General features: G+C 41.8%; 1 protein-coding gene across 2 annotated transcripts in view; it reads left to right on the top strand.

Annotated features, from left to right (window-relative positions):
- The window catches only part of MICAL2 (microtubule associated monooxygenase, calponin and LIM domain containing 2), a 203,350-nt gene that overhangs the window by 40,286 nt on the left and 137,184 nt on the right, over positions 1–25,880 (top strand). For both annotated transcript variants that reach the window (XM_084853961.1, XM_084853971.1), the window contains exons 3-7: positions 16,581–16,788; positions 18,453–18,569; positions 19,495–19,596; positions 23,000–23,155; positions 25,085–25,185. In XM_084853961.1, coding sequence (XP_084710087.1) covers positions 16,581–16,788; positions 18,453–18,569; positions 19,495–19,596; positions 23,000–23,155; positions 25,085–25,185 — 684 coding nt within the window. The remainder of the gene's footprint in view (positions 1–16,580; positions 16,789–18,452; positions 18,570–19,494; positions 19,597–22,999; positions 23,156–25,084; positions 25,186–25,880) is intronic.

The raw sequence follows: 25,880 nt of genomic DNA, 5'->3' as shown, positions 1-25,880 counted from the left end.
GCTTCTTGCAAAATTTCGGCTTAAATTGAAGAACGTCGGGAAAGCCACTAAACCGTTCAGGTATGACCTAATTCATATCCCTTATGAATATACAGTGGAGGTGAGGAATAGATTTCAGGGATTAGACCTGATAGACAGAGTGCCTGAGGAACTATGGACGGAGGTCCGTAACATTGTTCAGGAGGCAGCAACTCAATCCATCCCAAAGAAAAAGAAATGCAAGAAAGCCAAGTGGCTGTCTGATGAGGCTTTACAAGTAGCTCACGAAAGAAGGGCAGCGAAAAGCAAGGGAGAAAGGGGAAGATATACCCAACGGAATGCAGAGTTCCAGAGAATAGCAAGGAGAGACAAGAAGGCCTTCCTAAATGAACAATGCAAAGAAATCGAGGAAAACAACAGAATGGGAAAGACTAGAGATCTCTTCAAGAAAATTGGAGATCTCAAGGAAACGTTTTGTGCAAAGACGGGCATGATAAAGGACAAAGAAGGCAGGGACCTAACAGAAGCAGATGAGATTAAGAAGAGGTGGCAAGAATACACAGAAGAACTCTACAGGAAAGATCTGAATGTCCCTGATAGCCATGATAGTGCGGTCACTGAACTTGAGCCGGACATCCTAGAGAGTGAAGTCAAGTGGGCCTTAGGAAGCATTAGTAACAACAAAGCTAGCGGAGATGACAGTATTCCAGCTGAGCTATTTAAAATCCTAAAAGATGATGCTGTTAAAGTGCTGCATTCAATATGCCAACAAATCTGGAAGACTCAACAGTGGCCACAAGACTGGAAAAGGTCAGTTTACATTCCAATTCCAAAGAAGGGCAACGCCAAAGAGAGTTCACACTACCACACAATTGCGCTCATTTCACATGCCAGCAAGGTTATGCTCAAAATCCTACAAGCTAGGCTTCAGCGGTATGCGAACCGAGAACTACCGGAAGTACAAGCTGGGTTTAGAAGAGGCAGAGGAACTAGAGATCAAATCGCCAACATTCGCTGGATCATGGAGAAAGCAAGAGAATTCCAGAAAAACGTCTATTTCTGCTTCATTAAGTACGCTAAAGCCTTTGTGTGGATCACAACAAACTGTGGCAAATTCTGAAAGTGATGGGAGTACCAGACCACCTTACCTGTCTCCTGAGAAACCTGTACGAGGGTCAAGAAGCAACAGTAAGAACCAGACATGGAACAACCAAGTGGTTCAAAATTGGGAAAGGAGTACAACAAGGCTGCATATTGTCACCCTGCTTATTTAACTTATATGCAGAGTACATCATGAGAAAAGCCGGGTTGGATGAATCAGAGGTCCGAATTAAGATTGCTGGGAGAATTATCAACAACCTCCGATATACAGACAATACCACCCTAATGGCAGAAAGCGAAGAGGATCTAAAGAGCCTCTTGTTGAGGGTGAAAGAGGAGAGTGCAAAAGCTGGTTTGAAACTCAACATTAAAAAAACGAAGATCATGGCATCTGGCCTATCACTTCCTGGCATATAGAAGGGGAAGAAATGGAAGCAGTGACAGATTTTACTTTCTTGGGCTCCAAGATCACCGCAGACTGTAGCCATGAAATTAAAAGACGCTTGCTCCTTGGGAGGAAAGCTATGGCCAACCTAGACAGCATAGTAAGAAGCAGAGACATCACCTTGCCGACAAAGGTCCGTCTAATCAAAGCTATGGTTTTCCCAGTAGTAATGTATGGCTGTGAGAGCTGGACTGTAAGGAAGGCTGAGCGCCGAAGCATTGATGCTTTCGAATTGTGGTGCTGGAGAAGACTCTTACGAGTCCCCTGGACTGCAAGGAGGTCAAATCAGTCCATCCTAAAGGAAATCAACCCTGACTGCTCATTTTTGTTCAGATTATAAAAGTCATTGTCAAGCAATTTCAAATGTCATTTTTTAAAATTCAGATACTGAAGCTGAAGCTCCAATATTTTGGCCACCTAACGCGAAGAGAAAACTCCCTGGAAAAGACCCTGATGCTGGGAAAGACTGAAGGGAAAAGGAGAAGGGGACGGCAGAGGATGAGATGGCTAGATAGCATCACTGATGCAATGAATATGAATTTGAGCACACTCCGGGAGAGAGCGCAGGACAGGAAGGCCTGGCGTGCTATGGTCCATGGGGTCACGAAGAGTCGGACACGACTGAACGACTGAACAACAACAACAACAACAACAAGAATGGTGTGAGTCTGCAACATAGGCTTGTTGTGGTACCCTGAGTACGCAGAAGGGTCTATGAAAACAGAAATGAAAGCTTGTTAATATTTTTTTTTTTTTTGGAAAGGTGTTAGTTTTATTAAAATTCTAAATACAAAGTGTATGTACGACAGCAGAGAGAACATTGCAGTTTGGGCACGTTGTTAAGAAACTGTCCCAAATATAAAGTATGAAGGCAGATTTAGGCAAGAGTTTCTGGAACAGTAGCCCCCTCCACCTGCATTCTCTCAATTTTGCAACAGGAGTACTAACTGAAAGTTTTCAAAGAGAAAGGGCACATCAGAGGTGTGGCATTTGAAATGAGAGACATCTATTCTGTTATATCTGATGACTACAACTTCATAGAAGCGATATTCCATTAATATTGCGGATGCATGGCATTATTTTTTAAAATTTGCATATATAACCCTGAATAACTCATTCAGGGTTATATTTACTCTGCAAATTAAAAAAATCTCTAAGCTGAACTCAGCAACTTTTAAAAATCTATGAAAATTTAGCATGTTTGTTATGAATAAATTACTCTGGTTCTGCTAAACACACAGGGGCCAAGGAGTGAGGAAAACCACTGAAACTATGCTTCCTGAGTAGAAAACAATTCTGGGATCTCCACTCACATCTGAGACTTTTCTAGCATTGCCTACGTGTTTTCAAACCATCTTCATAGCCAAAGGATCACAGAGACGAATGTTGCAGCCTTGGAACGCAGCTTCTGACATTGTCAGCGTTTGCATTGTGTAAACATATGCAACCCTAAATGCAGATGTAGAAGACATTTCTGGTATTGCCAGGTTCTTTCAGTGACAGAAGTGTAAGGGCACAGTATCTTAACAAAGGTGAAGTGAAAACCTAGGAATTGTGTTAAATATGTTCCGTCATTGTTTTATGGATTGTCTGGTGTCTTTCATTCCATTGTCCACTCATTGATGAAATCTGATTTTTTTTAGGCATGCATGACAATTCTGTTCCACTTGCACTAATGCACATTAGTGCTAATTAATGCAAGTGCAAATTAGAGCTAACGTGCATTAGCACAAGTCTGAATTTGTGAAAATCCCCACACATTCATGTGGGATCTGCATGACTCGGAGAAAGCCAGTCTGCTGCAGAATCCACAGGTCAGATTCATAAAAATCAGAACTCATTTGAATACATTGCAGATTTCTCCAGTATCCCTAACAAAACCATAGTCATTGCCTGATGCTTAGAAAATATGAAGTGTTACTAAGAAGTAAGGGAGGAAGTTTAGTGAAGGAGATCAATCAACAGAAAGGATGGGAAGACTGTCAAGGGCTAACTTCAACGTTGGGAGATTCCCAACTGATAGCGGAGCAGAATGCAATGGCCACAAAACAGGAAAGATAAAGCATGCACAGTGTAACTCATCAGCCTGCACAACAAATGTTCTGGAAGAGCAGTTGTACGTCATATTGAGGTGATGTGCTAGGAACCAGTTGCTAGCCTGCTAATGAATAACCTGGTTTAAGCAGGCATTGGCGATGAAAAGAAACATAAGAGAAAACATTCTCTGAAAAGGGGACAACGTACCTGACTTCTGGAATAAATTGTTTTAAGATATTAAATTATGTTTAAATTAAATCATTGAGGGCAGCTTTTTTTGGCATTTGATTATTACCTAATGAGATCACTACAGATCATGCATAGTACAGATACTTTGTAAGTATATTGTTTTTAGCCTTCCAGCACTATGGTTGTGAAAGGCATTTTTTCAGACAGTTCAACTAATGTTTGCAGGGGTTTGCAATGGAATCACTTTTTAAAGAGCTAGTCACATTGAAAATCTATTTTACTGAGTGTTATATGTAGTGCTGTGATCAATATATGTGGCACCTTGGGAGCCTTTCAAGCATGGGGTGAATGAGGCTGTACTAGAACTTCAAATTCTTAAGTAATGGATACATATTGCCATATACATGCTGATATCGCTAATAGGGCATGATTTGCCACTGAAATCTTGGGGATTTGTGTAAAGCTGTTTGGAAGGGTGTGTAGCCAAGCAAGCTCCAGAGTAAAAGCTAACCGTTTTGTCAACGGCAAAACAGAAATGACAATGAGATGGAACAAGCGCCAATGTAACCTGTTTTTGTGGGAAATATGGAATGCTAGATAACTAACAGTTATGATTAGAGTGAAGTTGGGGGGAGAACTCTGTAAGATGAATGCACTTACAATGATTCTGTGATCGTGAACTTTGATAAGACATCATTTGTGATCATGGAACATCTAAGTGCATTCAGCTGAATGTGCTTACAGCGCCCTTTACAGACAGCTGGGCTCACGGGGACATTGGTACAGGGCTTACGTGTGCACCCACGTCTCCCTCCACACCTTTTCCCTACAGGTGAGCAGGTAAAGCCTGGGTGAACAATTAGGTCTTTATTTGGTGCTAAAAGCTTGTAAGACTTGGGGTACCTGTATCAAGAGTGCCCTCTCTTGGGTTGCCATGTACTGAACCCCAGGTAAATGCAGCACTATCAAGAGGACATCCCCACTAGAGTCAGGCAAAGACAGATGTGGTGGGGTGGGGAAGGGGCACCTGTAATGGGTGCACGGTGGTGGCAGTGGCGGGCAGCAGCACATGTGGTCTCCCACCTCAGGCAGCAGGAGTGCTTGCGCCTCTGATCGTTCAAACGAACCACAGTTCTGAGTTCATACAAAATGTGGCTCTAAAGTAAAGCAGAAGCTTTCCCTCCTCCTTGTACATGGAGTAAGGGAGAGGGGGATTGTGCAAGCCAGATGCCTGTGCAGGCTTGTTCACTATCATACAACCCAGGAGTGGGCAGCCTTTTCCTCATCAAGGTAATTTCCTGGGAGGTGCATGCTGGCAGAGCAGGGCCAGACCCTCCCTGCCCCCTCCCAGCTGTGCTCATGTCAAGTAAGTGACGTCATTGCTTTGTCCTCAACCATTTGTCTTCTACTTTGTACAGCAGCCTTCCTTGTCCTGGCGCCGTTGAGATGTTTTGGACCCCTAGTCACCATGGCCATGCTGACTCGGGATGCTGGGGGTTGAAATTCAAAACATCTGGAGGATACCAGATTGTGAGAGCCTGTTGTACAGAATAGTGCAATCCATCTTTTATGTTCGGAGGCATGTGCCTATGAAGAATAAGTAGCATAGTTGTTTAAGTAGAGGGAAAGCAACCTCTTGGATTTCTGTTTTCCAAAGTTAGGAAGTAGTTGGACACCTTGAGAGGCGTTTTGTCTGGAGAATGTTGTCATTGCTAGGAGTGCCAGTTTTCTCTGATTAAAACCTGTCTGACCTGCCTCGGCATTTAAAATTCCACTTTATATATTCTTGTCACAAAAAAGACTTTGCTTTGCGGTCCTCTCTGATGTAAGAGTTTCATTCTGTGCTTCCAAGTGTGCTGACAGCCTTGTTTAAGATATACAGTTCTACTACTTCTCTCTCTGTGTGCTTTACAAGCTTTTAGAAAGAAAATTATACACTACCAACTCCTTAATATATAGCAAGCGACATACCTAAATGTCCTTTGCCTAAGATGATGTCTGCCTGTGGGAGAGGAAGGTATGCTCAGTCCCCTCTGTATGTCGCTAATAGACCCTACTTGCCTCCAGTGATTTATGCATGGTCATTTCCTCCCTCTGACAGATTCTCTCTCCCACACCCCCCAATAAATGTTTATGCTTAACATGTTTCAAGTTCAATGTATGTAGAAGCTGCTGGAGGAAATGTAGCTTAGTAAGCCCCAACTGTGCATGTGTTGCTATCACATAGATCAGCCTTCCCCAACCAGGTGCCCTTCAGATGTTTTGGACTACAACTTCCATCAGCCCCAGGCATGATGACCAATGGTGGGAAATGATGGGAGCTGTAGTCCAAAATTTTGGAGGGTGCCAGCTTGGGGAAGGCTGACAGAGGTACTACTTGGTCAATCAAAGCTTAGAGTTGGTGTAACTTCAGTTTTCTGAATTCAACACTTTTTCTACCCTTTGCACTATGTAATAGCTAAGAGAACCCGCTCTGAACAATGGATGTGTGCAGCAGATGGAATTCTAATTATACTGGATGTAAACTCGGTTAAATCCTTCATAACGGAGAGATGCAAGGTAGTATTGTGGTACTGTCAGTTCCTCCTCGATGGACATGACTGCTCTACCCATCAAATGGGTTATCTTGTGCGAGAGGATACTATGCTTAATTCTACGGCATACCTGTATACTAGGGGTAGACAACACCAGGCTGCACCTGCTCCTATGGCCCTGCTGACACCAAATTCGTTGCTGCTGCAGTGGCAGCAAAATCATTGGTTGTTTGCTGCTGAATTCAGTAGCAAACTGCTGATTGTTTTACTGCTTGTCACCACCAAAATTCAGCAGTGTGCGACTTTTGGGGGGATGAAATTAGCCCCCAGAGCCTCCGAAGTTTCCCACCCCAGCTAGCTCCTGTCTTCAGTCCCAGCTTCTGCCAACCTAGCAGTTCGAAAGCAAGAAATTGCAAGTAGATAAATAGGTACCGCCTTGGCGGGAAAGGTAATAGCGTTCCGTGCACCTCAGTGTTCAGTCATGCCAGCCACATGACCACGGAAGCGTCTTCGGACAGCGCTGGCTCTTCGGCTTAGAAATGGAGATGAGCACCACACCCTAGAGTTGGACACGACTGGTTGGGGACACCTTTACCTTTTACCTTTTTTATGAGGCCAATGACTGTCATAAAGACATTCAGTTGCTAGTGATACTGTCTTGTACTGTTGCTTGTATTTATCAGCAACAAACCTGGAAGTCCAAACTGGAAAAGACTTCATAAAGCACATTTCCTAATCCTAGCAAATAGCTGTAAATGCACAGAATAGATTCATTATTTCTTCCACCCCACCCCACATAGGATTATGTCCTTAAATGCTTTGTTGTCTGATACTTCAACCAATATTCAAACACTGTTATCTGTCAATAAGCCTAGTTAGATTTGTTTGGGTTTGATATTTTAAGGATGGTTTATCAGGCTCTTTAAGGAAGTTTGACTAGTGTTGTTTAAAAGCAAAAAAATAGATTCTGTGGATTTCTCTCTTATTACAGTAACAACTATACTGGGTTTTAGTTTTGGTTGACTCATGATCATTCCTTGTCAACCAGTGACTGGCTTATGGACTTAAATAGAAGCTTCAGCTGAGACAGAATAGCCACTTAAAGAACCATGAATCTTTGAAAGAGGATTTATTATTTTTACTGCTCACCCTTCATTTTCTGCATATAGGGTTAAAGTATGAGAAAAAGACCTCTGGAAGGGCAAAGGTTAGAGACTTCTCATTGGAGCGTTGCTTAACTGTCTGCTTTTAGATACTGTAACAGCTGCTCTTCTTTGGAGACAAATTGGATTAATTCCATGGAAATAATCTCTAATTATCCTGTGAAGTAATTGCTTTTTATTGTGACTGTGGCTATGGTGAGAATCTCGCCAGAAAACGTTGGACCAAATTGATGCCTTCTACCACTGGAGGCTGGTGGCTCTGATTTTGGTGGGGTATAAATCCATTCTGGGTCTTAGTCAGAACCAGCCAGAACTCTAAAGGAGCTATTCAAGGTTCTAAACCCATTTGAGAGATAGGGTCCAGCACCTTGGAGAGCTCCTTTAGAGTTCTGGCTGGTTCTGACTGAACCCAGAATGGATCCACAGCCCCACCAAAATCAGAGCCACCAGCCTCCTGTGCATCGTGCCATAATATACTGAGAGTTCACAAGCTTCTAATCCATCCTTCCCCAACCCAGTGTCCTCGATGTTCTAGACTACAACTCCCATCAGCCCTAACCAACATAGCAAATGGTCAGGAATGCCAGGAATGGGAGTTATAGTCCAAAACATCTGGAAGGTACCAGGTTGGGGAAGGCTGTTCTAATCAGTTTGTTGACTGTGTGCTTAATTTTGCGTTCATATTTGCAGCAAAACGTAGGATTAGCTTGAGGAAATAAAAAATCAGATCCAGTAATGGAAATGCTAATAACAAAATTGTCAACATAATTTCAGACTTAACTTTTCAGATGAAAGGGTTTAAAAATTTGTTGTTATAATTTTCCGGATGCTGAACATCATACCGAATACCAAAATCTAGGGTTCTGTGAATATGACAAGGGGTTACAAAGAAATAACACTGTTAGCTTTTGAGATGTGGTGTATGAGCTACTGTGCATCTTAATACTAAAAAAAAAATTGGTTCTAAATATGCATCTGTATGGAAGGGACCATAGCTCTGTGACAGAGCAAATGCTTTGTATGCAGAAATTTCCAGAGTTCAACACCTGGCATTTCCAGTTTTTTTTAGAAAAGGATCTGGTAGTACTACATCCTGGAGAGCTGCTGCTTGTCAGGATAGGCCGTACTGTGTTAGATGGATGAATAATCTGACCAGGTACAAGACAGCTTCTTATGTTCCTGTGATGACCATATCTCTGTTTTGCTCTGCTATGATATTTTGACTTCTGATAATCAAATATTCTGAGAGTGCCTTGGACTGCAAGAAGATCAAACCAGTCCATACTTCAGGAAATCAAGCTAGACTGCTCACTTGAGGGAATGATATTAGAGGCAAAACTGAAGTACTTTGGCCACATCATGAGAAGACAGGATACCCTGGAGAAGATGCTGGTACTAGGGAAAGTGGAAGGCAAAAGGAAGAGGGACCGACCACGGGCAAGATGGATGGATGATATTCTGGAGGTGATGGACTTGACCTGGGGGGAGCTGGGGGTGGCGACGGCTGACAGGAAGCTCTGGCGTGGGCTGGTCCATAAGTCACGAAGAGTCGGAAGCGACTGAACGAATAAACAACAAACAAATCAAATATTGGGCAGTATCTAACAGTGTCATTCCACTAATTTCACAAATATACCGCATAACCGCTTGCACAACAGAAATATTTGGTGGAGCTCCTCTAGTACTATTTGAATTCGCAGGATGACACCATTGGCTACGGCTCTTAAAGTTTCACTTCTGATGTTTCTACTATTATGGAAATTTAGATGTGCATGAGACATGAGGTCATCAAGAATCCACAAATACAGACACTGGTGGGTACCATAAATGTAATTCTGGTGTCTAGCAGGGAAAACATCTATTATGCAAGAGTAACACTGGTGGCGGGGGGGGGGAGGGGGAATGCTGCTGGTGGCTACACAGGGAGGCAAAGAGCATCTCTTCTAGGTCAGGAGTTCAATGGAGGGATTGCTTTCTACAAATGCATATGGACGCATGCTCTGTCTGCAGCTGTTCCCTGTAAACAAACAAAACTTGTTGGGCAGCAGACATGCCTTTCTGGAGCAGGAAGCGAGAAAGCCAAGCCTCATTGGGTACTGATTACCAAGCCCAGCAAACACTTGTAAACCCCCTGCAGAGGGTGAATGTTTTAGTTTTGACTTGAGTTGGGGCTCCACAAATCCATTTGCCTGGTCACCAGTAGTGACCACTCATCCCTCGCCACAAACTGCTCCTTCCCTGAGTTTGTGCTAAGGGCTTGAAAGAGAAGCAGGGCCTTTTCTCTCACTTCTGAACCAAGCTTTGAAGGAAAGAGAAGCAGTGTGAATCCCAGACATTTGTTTTGCCCCTCCCCAAAATGTTTATGTCAAGCCTTCCGCCAAGCCGCACACATTGACAGCTGTTACCCCTCCCACCTCTCTGGCACACGCAGGGGACTCTGGGGAGGGGTCAGTGGTGATGACAGCTTTTGCAGTTCAACCCTCATCCAGTAGTGTCCCTTTTGAGGAGTCAGCTAGTGGGTTTTGAACTTTATATATGTGAAGACCCACGCAAGAAGTTATGGGAGAAAGAACGAAGAAGTCAATATTAGTCCCAGAAAGGGACATTCTGTTCTGGGCATGACTTTCATTGTATTTCATAGGAACTGGACAATTTGGGGGTACCCCTATTTTAGGTAGGTGGAAACATCTCTATATTTGATAAATACTGCATGAGCCTTTATACAAAGATAATCATGCTGATATACAGCTGGAAATAGCAACGGCTCATGAGTTAAACTCAGCGGAAACCAGAAAGCTAATTCTGTTGCCCTTTGTTTCCCTGACTTTAAACTAACAGAGCATGGGTCAATAATTTTTTGAGGAAAAGACTTTACATAGAAATAGTACTTATTTTGTATAGATGCCATGGAAACACAATATTTGTAACAGATAAAATATCTACAATTTACAAAAGATGTGTAATTTTGCCATATTTATTTAAGATATATAATGGAAGTAGTCTGTTAGGGGGCCGCGGTGGCTTAGTGGTTAAGACGCTGAACTGCAGACTGGAAGGTCGGCAGGTCAGCAGTTCGAGACCCGAGTGCCGCGTGACCGAGTGAGCTCCCGTCTCCAGTCCCAGCTTCTGCCAACCTAGCAGTTTGAAAGCAAGAAATTGCAAGTAGATAAATAGGTACCGCCTCGGCGGGAAAGGTAACAGCGTTCCGTGCACCTCGGTGTTCAGTCATGCCGGCCACATGACCACGGAAGCATCTTCGGACAGCGCTGGCTCTTCGGCTTAGAAATGGAGATGAGCACCACACCCTAGAGTTGGACATGACTGGTTGGGGACACCTTTACCTTTTTAGTCTGTTAGACTACCATAGTTAATCTTTTAGTGTAACCCAACACAAAAACCCCCGTTGTGGATTTAAAAAAATGACATTTGAAATTGCTTGACAATGACTTTTATAATCTGAACAAAAATGAGATGGTGGAGTGGGGTGGGGTGGGGAATTAATTCATAGACAAGGTTAGTAAGTATTTTTGAAGTGAACTGAGTTAACAATGATGCATTCACTGCATTGGTCACTCTGATCATTGGCAGAGAGCACAAGAAATAACTTGGGAACAAATTGCTTACTTTGCCATTTTGTGCAGAGATGCTAGTTCAGATTTAGTGGGCAGGCAATATTTTCTCGAGTTAGTTTTAAAATATATACTTTATTGTAGTTTTAAAAAAAATACACCATACTTTAGAAATATTAGCAATACAGATCGGTCCTTTTAAAAAATAAAAAGCAAAGGGTGTTGTTGGCTTTGGGCTGCATATCTATAGTCCCATTTCATTGTTTATAATATGGTCTTCTTGGTGGTGGCACCCTGATCGTGGAATGCCTTCCCCAGAGAGGCTCACCTAACACCTTCTTTATGGTTATTTCAGCACCAGCCAAAGATTTGTTGGTTTTTTATTTACTTTTTAAAAAATCTTAGTGTTCTGAACTACTATTGTGTGCTGCATATTTGTTACTTTTTAGCATATAGAACATAGGTATGTAATATATGAATCAGTGGTGTAGTGGTAATTGTTGAAGTTCAGGAACTCATCACAACCTCCATAGACCCCAAGGTGAATCCATAGTCATGCCTCCAGGATAGATCTCCCCCACCCCGCCCCCGCACTCTGTGTCTCTTATATAGAGCTCTCTCATTCGCTTTTATATTATATATACTCAAAGGTGCTACGGCTCTGGTAAAAGCTCCTTCATAAAAAACATCCAAAACAAACAAATCACTAATACAATCTCACAATCAAGTTTATGACGCATAATTGCGATCCTGTGTGTAGTTACCTAGGGCTAGGCTCAAGAGAGCACAGCACAGGCCCCTTGGCACACAGCAGTCTCTTCCAACACCTTACCGCTGCCTCCCAGCATCTACTGCCTGAGGTAATAGTCTCACTCTCTGCCTAATGATAGGGCCAGCCCTGCACAGTACTGCATTAGGGAGTCTTAGGAAATATTTAAAGCAGTGAACTATCCAGAATAGCAAGCCCAGAAAAAAAAAATTGCCTAAAGAATGTAAAGCATAAATGGCTGTAATGTTATATAGTCTCTGGAATTCTTTTGGACATAACAAATCAATGCGCAAAATGTATATCTACTTTGCAACAACAATACACAGAGTTTTTAGTTTTACTCCACTGATCTTTGTTCTGTATCTCTGAGCTTTATGAAGCATCCTGTCACAGCAGTAATATGTATGCAATTGTCTCTTTGATTTGCTCAGAAATAGTGGTCAAGGTTTTTGATCTGTAAAACATATATGTAACCGCAAAAGATGTCAGCATGTACACTGCTTGGAAATTACACAAGGCAACGTGGGGCCATCATACATTGAAGTCCTCACATTGTTTATTTAGCATAAACCTGTATTTACAATAAAATTCACATTTGCATCTTCAGCAGTTGAAGCTATAATAAAGTGACTGCAGTTAATTGTTATTTTACTCTTCTTTCTTTTTAAAGTTTCTTTCTTGGGGAATCAAGCTAATTACTGGCCATCCATTATTTGTGTGACTGTTGCTTGTTGCATTTAACATGTGAATGGTCTCTGTAAAGCAAGGTCGGGGTAAATGCCTTTTGTAATAAACACACATGCACGATGCATAATAGTGTCAGGCTGATGCGCCACTTGTTTCTGGTAGGTGCTGGAAAAAATAATAGCAGGGACTTCTTGCATTCATCAGATCCATCAGTGGAGGGTATACCATGCAGTCAGTCTGCTACTGTGTGTTCTTTTTGTTATCTTGTGTGAGTGTGGAACGGTATAGTTTAGCTCTGCTATGTGGTATGCTTCTTCTGCTGTAAAAATCTATGTATCCAAGAAAAATGAAGACATTGTACCGTGTACACTGTACAAAGATGAATGACTCTGGGGCTGGCATGAGGGCCATCCCTCAAAAATGTTCTCTGATTTCACACATGTGATGCATAATAGTATCAGACTGATGCGCCACTTGTTTCTGGTAGGTGCTGGAAAAAATAATAGCAGGGACTTCTTGCATTCATCAGATCCATCAGTGGAGGGTATACCATGTAGTCAGTCTGCTACTGTGTGTTCTTTTTGTTATCTTGTTTGAGTGTGGAACAGTATAGTTTAGCTCTGCTATGTGGTATGCTTCTTCTGCTGTAAAAATCTATGTATCCAAGAAAAATGAAGACATTGTACCGTGTACACTGTACAAAGATGAATGACTCTGGGGCTGGCATGAGGGCCATCCCTCAAAAATGTTCTCTGATTTCACACATGTGTTGCCTAATATGCTGTGATTCATGAGCCTATGCTATGTGTTGCCTGTCATGGTTTAGGTAATGTCTAAATGAATTTGTTGATTCATTACTTTTTGTTTGATTTGGAGCTCGTTTAGGGTGCAATCCTATGGCTGCTAGTCAGCAGCTAGATGGCCATAGGATAGGTCTGTTCCCTGAGAACTGACCTCCATCCCCTCCCGTGCTGCCTCGTAGGCAGTGCGGAATGGCTCCGTGGTCAGAAGAAGAGCACAGAGTGGCAAAAACAGGGCGTTCTGGGGTGGGGAGGGCGGAAGTACCATTCTGATGCTTCCTATGTGTCATCCAGCGTCTGCTCCCTCCCCCCTGACTTCCTGCGAAATCGGCTGTCTAGCCACGAATGCAGGGTTGCTGAAGCGCAGAGGGGACGATCGCCTCCGCGCTTCTCCTCCCTGCATTGGAGAGGTGGTTGCCTCCGAGTTCAGAGGCGGCTGCCTATCCCGACAGGATTGCACCCTTAATGTCCTAATGTTGTTATGCATCTTAATGTTCTAATGTTGTTAAGACTGAGAGATGGCATACAAATATTCTAAGTATAATATGAAGTATAATTTAAAAAAATTAAAAATCAGCCAATCATCTTAAAAATAATTATCTTCTCCAGATTACATCCTAGCAAACAGACAAGAGTAAGTTAACGGGGAGGGCAACTCTTCAGCCAGCAGGTCTGAAGGCAGTCCTCACTCCCATCCCAAACTGCCTGTCAGGGACAGTGGGACCAGGAAGCCTGTATGTTGTTGGATGTTGCTGCTGGGATGTTGCTGGAGGGATCCTTTTGCCAGGTGTTCTTCCTTCTTGCAGGTTTATTTAGCATTGTGTCTCTAACCCACCATTTCTTCACTAGTGAATTCTGCTGGGATTGGAAGAGAAAATAAGCCTGGATTTTCTGGCCTAGTCCAGAAGGCCAAGGAAAAAAGAATGCTTCACTTGTAGCATTTATTTCCTTATGTAACTTCAGATCAAACGGGAATGTTCACCTTATTTTCCTTCCTTCCCAAAGTTCTGTCCCATTCATAACTTAATAAATGTAGTAGAAACTAAACACAATTAAAATCAGTTTTGTGAAAGAGTTCTGCTTTGTCTCTGGAATACTTGAGCATGAGTTAACACATGGCAATGTGCAAATGGTATTTCAGTGGGAAATCTGAACAAATAAACCAAAGAGCAAATAATTTAGAAGCAAAGATGAATATGTTGCTAGATGGTAAGCCCAGATTATGGCTTTAAAAGGTTTGTTGTCTGCAGTGCTTTGGAGAAAGCAGGCAGGGCTTTTCCTCTGGTCTTGTGACTGCTATAACAAACCATGCTTGGAGGGATGAAGGAGTTATTCCTTGGAAGGCCTATTTTTGAATGAGTCACTTTTTATAAGTGGCATGGTTTATATACATGCATCTTTGTTTTCTTGTGGGACCAAAGTGGATTAAACCATTTATGGTATGCATTTGTTGAGTGCAATGAAATATTGTGTACAACTGTTCAGCTGTCCATGTGTTGTTTGTCAGAACTCGGAGTTCTCATGTTAATCATAGCAAGTATGTGCTGAGAAACTGTAGGAGCCCTTGCCAACTGTCCTGCTCTCCCAGACTTGATAGCATCTTGGTTGGATCTTGTTCTTCCGTATAATTAGGTCAATTGGCCCATTTTCGTACGCACCTTACCCTGAAAATAACTGCTTATAGAAGTACGCCAGGCCCAAGAAGCCACCTTCAGGGTTATTACTTTTAAAAATAGCAATAGTAATACACCATTGTAACCATCAGTGTCTTTTTAAGACAGTTCTTGGATTTGAAACTATAGGGTTAATACAGTGGGGGAGACATATATGTGCAGAGATGGATTTTTGCAAGTACATCTTGCTCTGATCCAGAGATTCACAAACACAGCAGAAAGCTGTGTACATGTTGGCTTCATAGTTCCCCCCATCTCCCCCTAGGTCAAGGTGTAAACTTTTCCATCTTTCTGCCACCCAAGCTTACTGGTACTATTAAAGGCAATCATGCTGGTCACTTGTTTAGAAAAAAAGGAGATAGTCTTTGCATATAAAGCCACACTTGCAGTTCTGTGGATCCGGATGACCACTGCAAAAGCTGTCTATGTTCTTGCAAAGTAAAACTGAGTGAGTTAAGTATCATTTTGCTTGAAATGTGAGACTTAAGGGGCCTAGTTGAACAGCTTAAGAGCATTGTAACACCTAGAGCAAGTTCTTGTTTTGGTTTCTGTAGTACAGGAGCCCCAACTTTTTTGGACCCATGGGCACATTTGGGAATTTGAGAAACTGCTGTGTGCACTACCACAAAATAGCTCCCATGGAGGATGTGGTTAGTCACATAATGGCTGTCATGGGAGCCTGCTAATCAAGAAGTGGAGGTGGGAGAGAAATAGAGTGGCAAGAGGCTGAGAGGAAGGGGGAAATGGAAACAAGTATTTCTGGCCTGCCCAGTCTTCTTCCATCCACACAGACTTTTCCCCTTTGCGCTCTCTCTCTGCCCCACCACTCCCAGTCTCTAGCCTCAGTATTTCTCTCCTGAACCCCACTTATTGACTAGCAAGCTCCCATAGCAGCCATTACATGACTAGCCATATCCTCCATGGGAGCCATTTTGTGGTGGTGCCCGCAGCAGTTTCTCAAATTCCCAAATGTGCCCATCGGTCAAAAAAGGTTGGGGGTTAGGAGGAATTCCTATTGTGCCAAACTACATGTGACATTAAACCACCCTTTAAAAATAAAAGCATGCTTAAACTGGCCACCTTTATTTTGAAAAACAAAGCAGCTATGGGGTTCCCAATATGAATCTGGGACCTCTGCAGTTTCTGCCTGAAAATCTCTGGCTCTGAAGGGCTGTTAAATGCAAATCATTTTCAACAAACTGTGGAAATGGAAGACTTTCAGGAGAGAACTGACATAGGGCTCTGATCTGGATTGGGGCCCCACGTGTTCACTTTTCTTTCCAAAATAAAAGTGGCTGTGTTACACCTGCTTTTGGGGGGGGGGGAGTTAACCTTAAGGGCTTGTTTTAATGAAATTTGTAGTTTGGCCTTAACTTGTCCTTGGTGGTAAGGCAGCCACCAAGGACACACCTCTAAATAGATGAGCTAATTTCTGAGTAAATATATTTAGGATTGAGATTATTCAGTTGACTTTTCCCCCCACACCTTGATTTTCACACAAATAGGTCTGGGGGGGGGGGGGTTCCCTGAATATTTAGGAAGATCTTTTTCATTATCAACTGATTGTGTAATATGTTTAAAATCTATTTCCACAGGTCTTCACATAATTAATTTCCCTCTGTTTCCTCCTCCAGTGTTTGATTGTTGGAGGTGGCCCCTGTGGTTTGCGGACTGCCATAGAACTTGCCTTTCTAGGAGCCAAAGTCATTGTAGTGGAGAAACGAGACACTTTTTCAAGGAACAATGTGCTTCACCTCTGGCCTTTTACTATTCACGATCTTCGAAGTCTGGGAGCAAAAAAATTTTATGGAAAGTTCTGTGCGGGATCCATTGATCATATTAGTAAGTATCATTGACTATGGGAGATGACAGCAGATTTGCATTCTTTCACAGAAAGTTGCATGTTACACAAAGATTTGTGTTGAATATTTTTGTAGTTACGTGGCAGAAATGTTGGCTACAACACATTATACAGTTGTGTGCTGTTGACATATTCTGTATGTCAACAGCACACAATTCAGTTGAGCTTTTGCAGGGTTGCAGCTCTTGTCCTGATATGGTATGCCAGTGTCTCACAACCGATTTAAATGCTGAAGCCAGTATCAATTGCAGAAAACAGCCCATGCCAGGTATTTTTGGAAGGGGATGAAAGAAATGCTTCAGAAGGTAGTTAATAGAATATTGCATCCCACTCCCTTTCTGTCTGTGTATCCTATCAGTATTTTCAGTATGTTTTGTTTAATCTGGATGCCAAAGCATTCCTTCAAATTTTCAGCAAGCTTAAGTTGACAGAGCTTATTCTTAAATCTAGTTTTTATGCACAATTAGCCTTATAGTTTTATAATAGTTGCAATGCCATAGACTGTAAAGTTGCAATGCCAACTTGTTATTTTAAAATAAAACGTTTATCTTCTTGAGACTGTTTTTTTTTTCTTTTCAAAATCTTTTATTTTGGGTCTGCACATAATGGGATGGATATTTTGCCTGGCTGCTTCTTACATGGACATAAAGTATTGAAGCCATCATGTGGGCTAATACTCTGACATGATTCAAGGTCACAATGTGCTATATTCTCAGATAATATAAGAATATCAGTATAAGAACATAAGAAGAGCCTTGCTGGATCAGACTTAAGTGTCTATCTAGTCCAGCATTCTGTTCACACAGTGACCAACCAGCTGTCAACCAGGAACTCACAAACAGGACACAAGCGCAACTGCACCTTCCTGCCCATGTTCCCCAGCAACTGAAGTACATAGGCTCATTGCCTCTGGTACTGGAGGTACCACATAGCCATCAAGGCTAGTAGCCATTGATAGCCTTCTCCTCCAGAAATTTGTCTAACCCCCTTTTAAGCTGTCCAAACTTGTGGCCATCACTACATCCTGTGGTAGCGAATTCCATAGTTTAACTATGCACTGTGTGAAGAAGTACTTCCTTTTATCTGGCCGGAATCTCCCACCAATCAGCTTCCATGGGATGACCCCAGGTTCTCCATGGGATGACCCCGGGTTTGAAAGAGGAAGAAAAATGTCTCCCTATCCACATTCTCCACACCATGCATAATTTTGTACACCATGACAAATCATGATTTATGGTACCATATATAAAATGCATGTATTGCAGTTCTATAGACTTCTCTACTATGTATTCATTGTACCATTTTAGGACATATGTGAGGGATACAGAGTATGGTTTTTCCTTTGATGCAAAACAAATTGGCAGGCCATCCAATACCATCACTAATTTTTAACTTGAAAAAGAAAATGAAATGGCAGATCAGCTGGCTATACAGTGGTTCTCCTCGTAAAGGCAGTCTAAACATCATTTTAAATAAAACAAAAATAAAAAATAACAGAAAAAAGCAACAGATGTGCATTTGGTTCTGATGGCTTTTCATTGTATTAATAAGTATTTCTTTCACCTTAATATTAGTGATGAAACCATATTCAAACATTGAATAATGTCCATTCTAAAAGATCAACCATATTATTTCTGTTTCACAGGCATTAGGCAGCTTCAGCTTATACTATTCAAGGTTGCACTGATGTTGGGAGTTGAAATCCATGTGAATTTAGAATTTGTGAAAGTTCTGGAACCTCCTGAAGATCAAGAAAATCAAAGTATGGCATGATTCTTATTAAGTAATAATTATACAGAAAATAAGCCCATTGGTGTAAATCGTTATAAAATAGGGCATTTTACATGATGTGAGAGAGTACAGTTGATCTGAAGATATGCATGATTTGACCTGTTGCATATTCTTATATTGACATTTTAAACTTTATGCCAAATACCTGTTCTCAAACTTGCGCAGTGGGACTGTAGACTCCATCCCCCTGTGCACACTTACTCCAAAACTCTCAAGGATGCATGGAAAGGAATGAGCCGAAGAGGTGTGTTGAATCTTCAAGAACCTCTATTATCTGATAGAGAAAGGGGGTTGGTAACCTGAGTTGTGGCCCAACCTGAAAACTGGCTGATCTATTCTTGCTTGTTAATGTTAATCATCCCACAGCATGTTCTTGAGTATGACAAATGTATTGTGTTGCCAAGAGCTGCCTTTGCCCTATGACCATATATGCATGAACTTCCCTGAAGTATTACTCTGATTCATGCAACCTGGAGATTGATAGGGATGAACAGATCAGTCTATTTCTGGTTCAAGTCAGTTTTGCATGTGCTCAATCATTAGTCTGTCTTCCCCATTTTCTGCCAAAATATTTTTTAAAAACCTAAGCTTGCATTTAAATTGTACATATTTTCTCTATAATATACAGATTTTTGTACATGATTTCTCGTAAAATATTCATTTTTGAGCCAAGAAGTGCATCACATAAGTTGGAGAAGTGCACAATCAAAAGGATAGCTTTTTTTCCAAATTGCACATTAGTGCAGGAAGTACGAACTAGGTCGGTTTACCTAAAAATGTTGACGAAAGAACCTTCTCCCCCATGCTGGAGGGGGACTTTTTCCAAACTATTGACTTTTCTTAATGTGGCCCATTGCTGTAAACATATCTGTTGCTGACTGACTTTTTACTTTCAGAAATAGGCTGGAGGGCTGAATTTCTTCCAATGGATCATCCGTTGTCAGAATTTGAATTTGATGTTATTATTGGTGCTGATGGCCGCAGAAACACTTTGGAAGGTATGTTGTAATGTATGCTAAAGCTCAACTCAGGGGAAGACTTGGTAGCAAAGAGTCTGCTTCTTTTGGTCATCCTGATGGACAGTAGGGTTGATCATGACTGGTTAATAAAGTGTACGTTTCTTAGAAAATATGTAGTAAGCTACATTCTTGATTTTTGAAATGTTATTATTAACATTTATATACTGTGTAATTTGCTAAAAAGCCATCAAGCTGGTGCACAACAATTTAAAACAATAAAACTGTAAAACAATAGAAAAGCAGAAAATTAAAAATAGAAGAACATTAAAACTACATAATTTAAAAGGAAACGTTAAAAAGATATGTCTTCACAGCCTTTCTAAAAGCCAAATGAGTGGGGGTGAATTGTAGCTCTTGGGGGAGTGCATTCCACAATTTGGGAAGGACACAGGAGAAAGTGCTTTCATGCAACAAACAGGCCTCTGTTGTTCTTGGACAGGTTCATAACGAGACACATGGTTCCTTAGATAGCCAGATCCTAACCCATTGAGGGCTTTAAAAGTTAAAACCAACACCTTGAATTGAGTCCAAAAAGCAACTAGCAGCCAGTGCAGGTCTTTCAAGACAAGTGTAATATGGTCTCAGTACCATGCACTGGTTAGCCGCCTCACTCTTTGTCACTGCCACCAACTGAAGATCCAGGGTCAAGAAGCACTCAGACTTGATCCTTCAGTGGAAGCACAGCCCCTTCCAGAACAGGTTGAACACCAATCCCTGAGATAGGTTTTCTGCTGACTAACAATACCTCTATCTTGTCTGGTTTTAACCTCAGCTTGTTCACCCTCATACAGCCCATTATCATACCCAGACAACATTCAAGGGTTTTGACTGCTTCCTTTGTGTTAGGTGACAAAGAGTCATAGATCTAGGTGTCATCAGCATATTACCCAAAGCTCCTAATGATCTCTCCCATGGGGCACAAAGTAGAACCCTGTGGGAGACCATATGCCAACAGCCATGGAATGTAACGGTAACCCCCCAACACCACCTTCTGGACACAACCTTACAGAAGAGACCAGAACCACTGCAAAACAGCGCCCACACGTTCTAGAAGGATACCATGCCTGAAAGTCATTTTGCTGCTGATTCAAAGTATAGTCATTGTCATCCACTTGTGGATATTACTTAATTGCAGAATAATACCTGATACAAAGTTTTCTGGGTTTTATCATGAATAACACAATCAGGTCAGGAAGGGCACACTTTTTGTGTCATGGTGTCTCAGTTCAGTTTTTGTGCTCAAAATGAGTACATGCAGTGCCTGTCAGGTATTTGATTAAGATCTCTGACAAAGTAGATTTACAAGATTTGTAAAGTAGGAAGAGTAAAAAAAAAAGTAAAAAAAAACAACCCACAGTAATTTTGGGAAAAGGGATTTTGAGAGACAATAAACAACTGGAAAGAAAGGAAGTTCCTGTTGCAATAGCTACAATTAATAATGGTGCAATATTCCAACCCTCTGAGTTAGCTTTTCTCAATGAGACATTAGTTAAGGTGCTCTTGCCATGTCACATGAACCAACCTAATTATGTGCATACTCCCATAGTTTTAATTAGGTGTATTTTTAGTTTGGTTTATCAAGTAGTACTAGACTGCATTTTAGCAGTTTATACCCTGATTATTCTGTAGTAGCCTTCCCCAACCTGGTGTCCTCCAGTTGGACTTCAATTCCCATCAGCCCCAGTCAGCATGGCCAATGCTCAGGAATGCTGAGAGTTGTAGATGAAAACATCTTGTTGGAGAAGGCTGTTCCACAGAGAGCTGCACCCACCTAAGCACAATACAGGTAGTGGAGTGGTTATTGTGTACACACAGCTGCACAGATCAATCAGTCCCAGCTCAGGGGCAAATTAGATACATACCATAGTAGGGTTGAGGACTGGATAGGTCAAAGAGTAAGAAGGCGTAAGAGCAATCTGCTGTGACAAATGCCCGTGAAACACCAAAGGCAAAGGATGAAGGTGAAGGAGGTGAGATCCTCGGCACAAGGACTAGATACATTCCAGGGGGGCATGGATAATTGTAGCTCCCCAGTGCATGTCTGTCTTCCGTCTCTGCAGTGTGTAAGAACATGTATATCCTCCCTTTCCTTCACACATTTATTGCAGAAAGTGCCAATTAAATATTAGTGCACTGAAGTGGCTGAGTAGTGTTAAGTGTCTCATAGGTTCAAACTACACATGATGCTCACTTGCATGGACTGTCTGTATCTCCCCACCCCCATGTGATGGAAGCCAGCTTTAGGGGTATCTTGAGTGGACAAACAGCAGGCAGGGGAAAGGGTGGAGCAGCCTGTCCAAACTATCAAGGCTGCTCTTCATTAAAAACAACCCCCCACACACACAAATTATAACTCTCACAGGCGGAAGACTCGTGTAGCATGCAAGTGTTGCAGGGATGGGCAGCGGGGGGTGGGGAGGATCATCATGAGTAGCTTGAGCCTCAGTTTGGTGAGAAACATGTATTGGGAACCAGGGACAGAACAGTGAAAGCGGAAGAAAAGCTTTAAGGAGGTATTTGAGAGATGAAAGGAGGTGACAGCAAAATTGTTCATGGATGAAATACCAAGTTTAAGAGGCAGTAAATGAGAACAGGCACCATTGACTTGGACAGAGAGAGAGCAAAGGAGGCTGGTCAGATAATAAAAACAGATAAGAGCCAGACACTCTTGGCAAGAGGCAAAGCCATTAACAGTACACTCCTATGCATCCACTCAGAAGTAAGCCTCATTCAGTGGGGTTTACTCTCAGAAAAGTGTGCATAGGGTTGCAGCCTAATTGACTTCGAATGTACAAGGATAGTATTGGATGTCAAAGGGGAAAAGATGCCGCTGGTGAAATAGAGAGGAGCTGAGGTTTGACAGGGTGATTAAAATGAGGAATCTGCCTTAAGATAGCTATTTGTAGAAGTTATGGTTTCAACTAATAAGGTGTGTATTCCAATAGAGAGAAGCCAGGAAAGAGGATGTTATGATAGTCAAAGCAAGAGATGGCAATGTTATGAATCAGAGTGTTCTAGTAGAAGTGTACACCTTAGTAATATTGTAGGAGATGATGCTAACTTATGTGTCCCAAAACAATATTGGGGGGAAAGGATATTCCCAGCCACATGCCAAAGAGATATACTCTAGCACTTGGAATCTTTTAGCCAGCTGTCCCCTAAAGTTTTTACTATTAGCAACCAACTGTTGTGAACTTTTTGATTACAAATTTATTCAATGAGCTACCATGAAACAACCCACGGTGACAAGCCACGGTGGCTTATCATGTCATGAGAACCAGGTCATTGTGAAGGTCATTGTGATTTTGTTTTTAGTCTTTTTAACTTGTGAAAAGGCTTTAGTTAGACTAACAGACAAATGTTGATTTCTTTTCTTTCTAAGGCTTTAGAAGGAAAGAATTTCGTGGGAAGCTGGCTATTGCTATCACTGCCAACTTTATAAACAGAAATACAACTGCAGAAGCTAAGGTGGAGGAGATCAGTGGTGTTGCTTTCATCTTCAATCAGAAATTCTTCCAAGATCTGAAAGAAGAAACAGGTGGGTTCTCTGTTCTCTGTTTAAGCATGGCAAAGTAAAATAAGGCAGTGACCCTAACTCTCCAGTAGCTATGTTTCAGTTATTCAATTGAATGATGGCAATTTTGTTGATTTCCTCTAGCCTATCTCAAGGAGCGCCTCCAGCAACACCAGGCAGGCTGCTCAACATGATCAGCCTTGGATGGCCAAGGCTGTCTCTGTCCCATCAGCCAGGACAGCTAGGCTGGTGAGGATGAGGGAGAGGGAACTCCGCCATGTCCCCTCTTTAATGAGCTTCTGCCATGCACAGAAAACGTGGTTATTCAGGCAGGCGTTTGGGGCCCTGGGTTAGGGTATTTTTAAATAATGTTTTAATGTATAATTTTACTGTTCTAAATTGTACTGTTGTACTTTGCCCAGAGTGGCTGGGTGACCAGCCAGATGGGCGATTAATAAATTTAATAAATAAATAAATAAAATAAAGTAAACAAACAAACAAATAAAAATAAACTAATAGAAGCACATGAGTTTATTCCCATTCAGCTTTGCCTATAGCATGGCTTGTTGGCACAGCATTAATGTTTTTCTTAAAAGTTGTACAAATATTTTAGATAGCAAAGACTTTTGCTAGTGCCTAAAATGTGTGTTATACGGCTCCATCCTATATGTTTTAGTCAAGCCACAATGAGCTGTTTAGCAGGCTGGTGGGAGCCAGCTTCATCTAGGAAACGTGGTACACAAGGATGACTCTCCTCACGTGCCCTGTTTCCCAGCAAAACCAGTTCTCCTGGGAAACAGGGTGCATGGGGAAAGTAATCCCCATGCACCTTCTTTCCCAGCAGAATGAGGTTAAAGCCTTGCCCTCTTCCCAGCAATCTGGAGCAGGATGTGTGTGTGCCTTTGGCCACCCACCTACCATGACATGTGGCCCTTGGGCTCCAAAGGTTGCCAACCTGCATTAATGGATGCATTTTTATTGGCAGAAAGAAATGATTGAATTTCACCCTAACAAATTTATTCTGGCATAAGGAATCTTAAGGAGCACCTCCAGCAACACCAGACAGGCCGCTTAACAAGATCAGCCTCGGATGGCCTTCTCTCTGTCCCATCAACCAGGACAGCTAGACTGGTGGGGATGAGGGAGAGGGCCTTTTCTGTGGTGGCCCCCACTCTGTGGAACTCCCTCCCTAAGGAACTCCATCGTGCTCCCTCTTTAATGAGCTTCCACTGTTCATTAAAAATGTGGTTGTTCAGGCAGGCATTTGGGGTGGGTTAGGGTATTTTAGAAAATGTTTTTATTGTTGAATTTTATTGTTTTAAACCATTTTATTATATGTTGTATATCGCCCAGAGTGGCTGGGTGACCAGCCAGATGGGCGATTAATAAATTTAATAAATAAAATAAATAAGCTTTCATGAACTAGAATTGGACACTAGACCATAAAGGCTTATCCCATTAAAAAAAAAGTTTTGGTCTTAGAGGTGCACAAGACTGTTGTTCTCATTATTATTTGGCATCACTGTAACCTCTTCTTAAAAGTAGAGCTGAGACTATTCTGGGTTTGAACAAATTCAAATTGTTTAGAGCTTTGTACAAGTAGGAACTACTGATGTCATGTCCTATGAAAGCCACTATCACACATGACTCGAGAATCATGTTGATTATAATTGCTTCCATCCCCCGTGCTCCTTCCAAATCTGCTCCAGAAGGTGACCCTCTGCAGCAGATTTTGGGGTGCACAACACTTTGAAATGAACATGAGGATCTAAAATTCTGCTGTGCCCCTAAAATAAGGGAAAAGGTTTCTGCTAAATTTGCTGAATGTTACTCAAACAAGGAGATGAGAGAGGCATTTTTGCTGCCATAAATTTATATTTCTGTTTTTCTCTTCCCTGTGTCATTTTTTAAATCTGTCTTTACAGATTAAAGAATGTGTTTTTTCCTCCCTAGGTATTGACCTTGAGAATATTGTTTACTATAAAGACAGCACTCACTATTTTGTGATGACTGCAAAAAAGCAGAGCCTTCTGGACAAGGGAGTCATTATTAATGTATGTATCCAAATGTGGGTTAAGGCCTTTCTATATAGAATATAAAGGGATCCTGATTTCCGATCTTCGAGGGAGCAGTTAAACTACAGTTTCCAATTCACATGTCACAGGAAATTGTGGTTTAAAAAATCAAGTTTGCTTCACTGAAGCTAGGCACACAAGGGAAAGGGCAAGAGCATGAAGGTTTACTCATTCCTTGTTTTACACCACACTTATTTGTGCTGTCCAATTATATACCTTTTGTTCTTTTCACATTTCGTACTAAAAGAGTAGGGAAACACTTGAAAAGCAACTATTTTGAGACACATAAGGAAAAACATATTTTTTAAAGTAAAATTTAATGAAGCTTCAGTATATTAATAAACTTTGTAATAGTCTAGTAACTCTTCACTCATTACCTTGTTGAATAATGCTGACCTCTTTCTGCCTTGTTGTAATGGAATTATAGGTTGTATTGGATTTTAGATAGATTTAAAACAGGGGTAGGCAACACCAGAGGCCCAGGGGCCAATTCGACTCCCTGGAACCTACTGGGGGCCACACACACACCCGCCACCACCAGAATCGCCACCAAAGTTCCACAGCAATTCAGTGGTGCAGCAGTAGCCATTTGGGTGCTCCAGGTGCCACAAGAAAGGACTTGATCACATGTGGCCCATGGGCCATATGTTGCCCACCCTGATTTAAAAGAAAGT

Source organism: Heloderma suspectum, chromosome 1 (genome assembly GCF_057233095.1).
Source record: "Heloderma suspectum isolate Gila_16-S chromosome 1, 16-S_ref, whole genome shotgun sequence".
NCBI lineage: Eukaryota > Metazoa > Chordata > Lepidosauria > Squamata > Helodermatidae > Heloderma > Heloderma suspectum.
The sequence above is the reverse complement of the archived record's forward strand: the minus strand, read 5'-3'. Positions and strand labels throughout refer to the sequence as shown.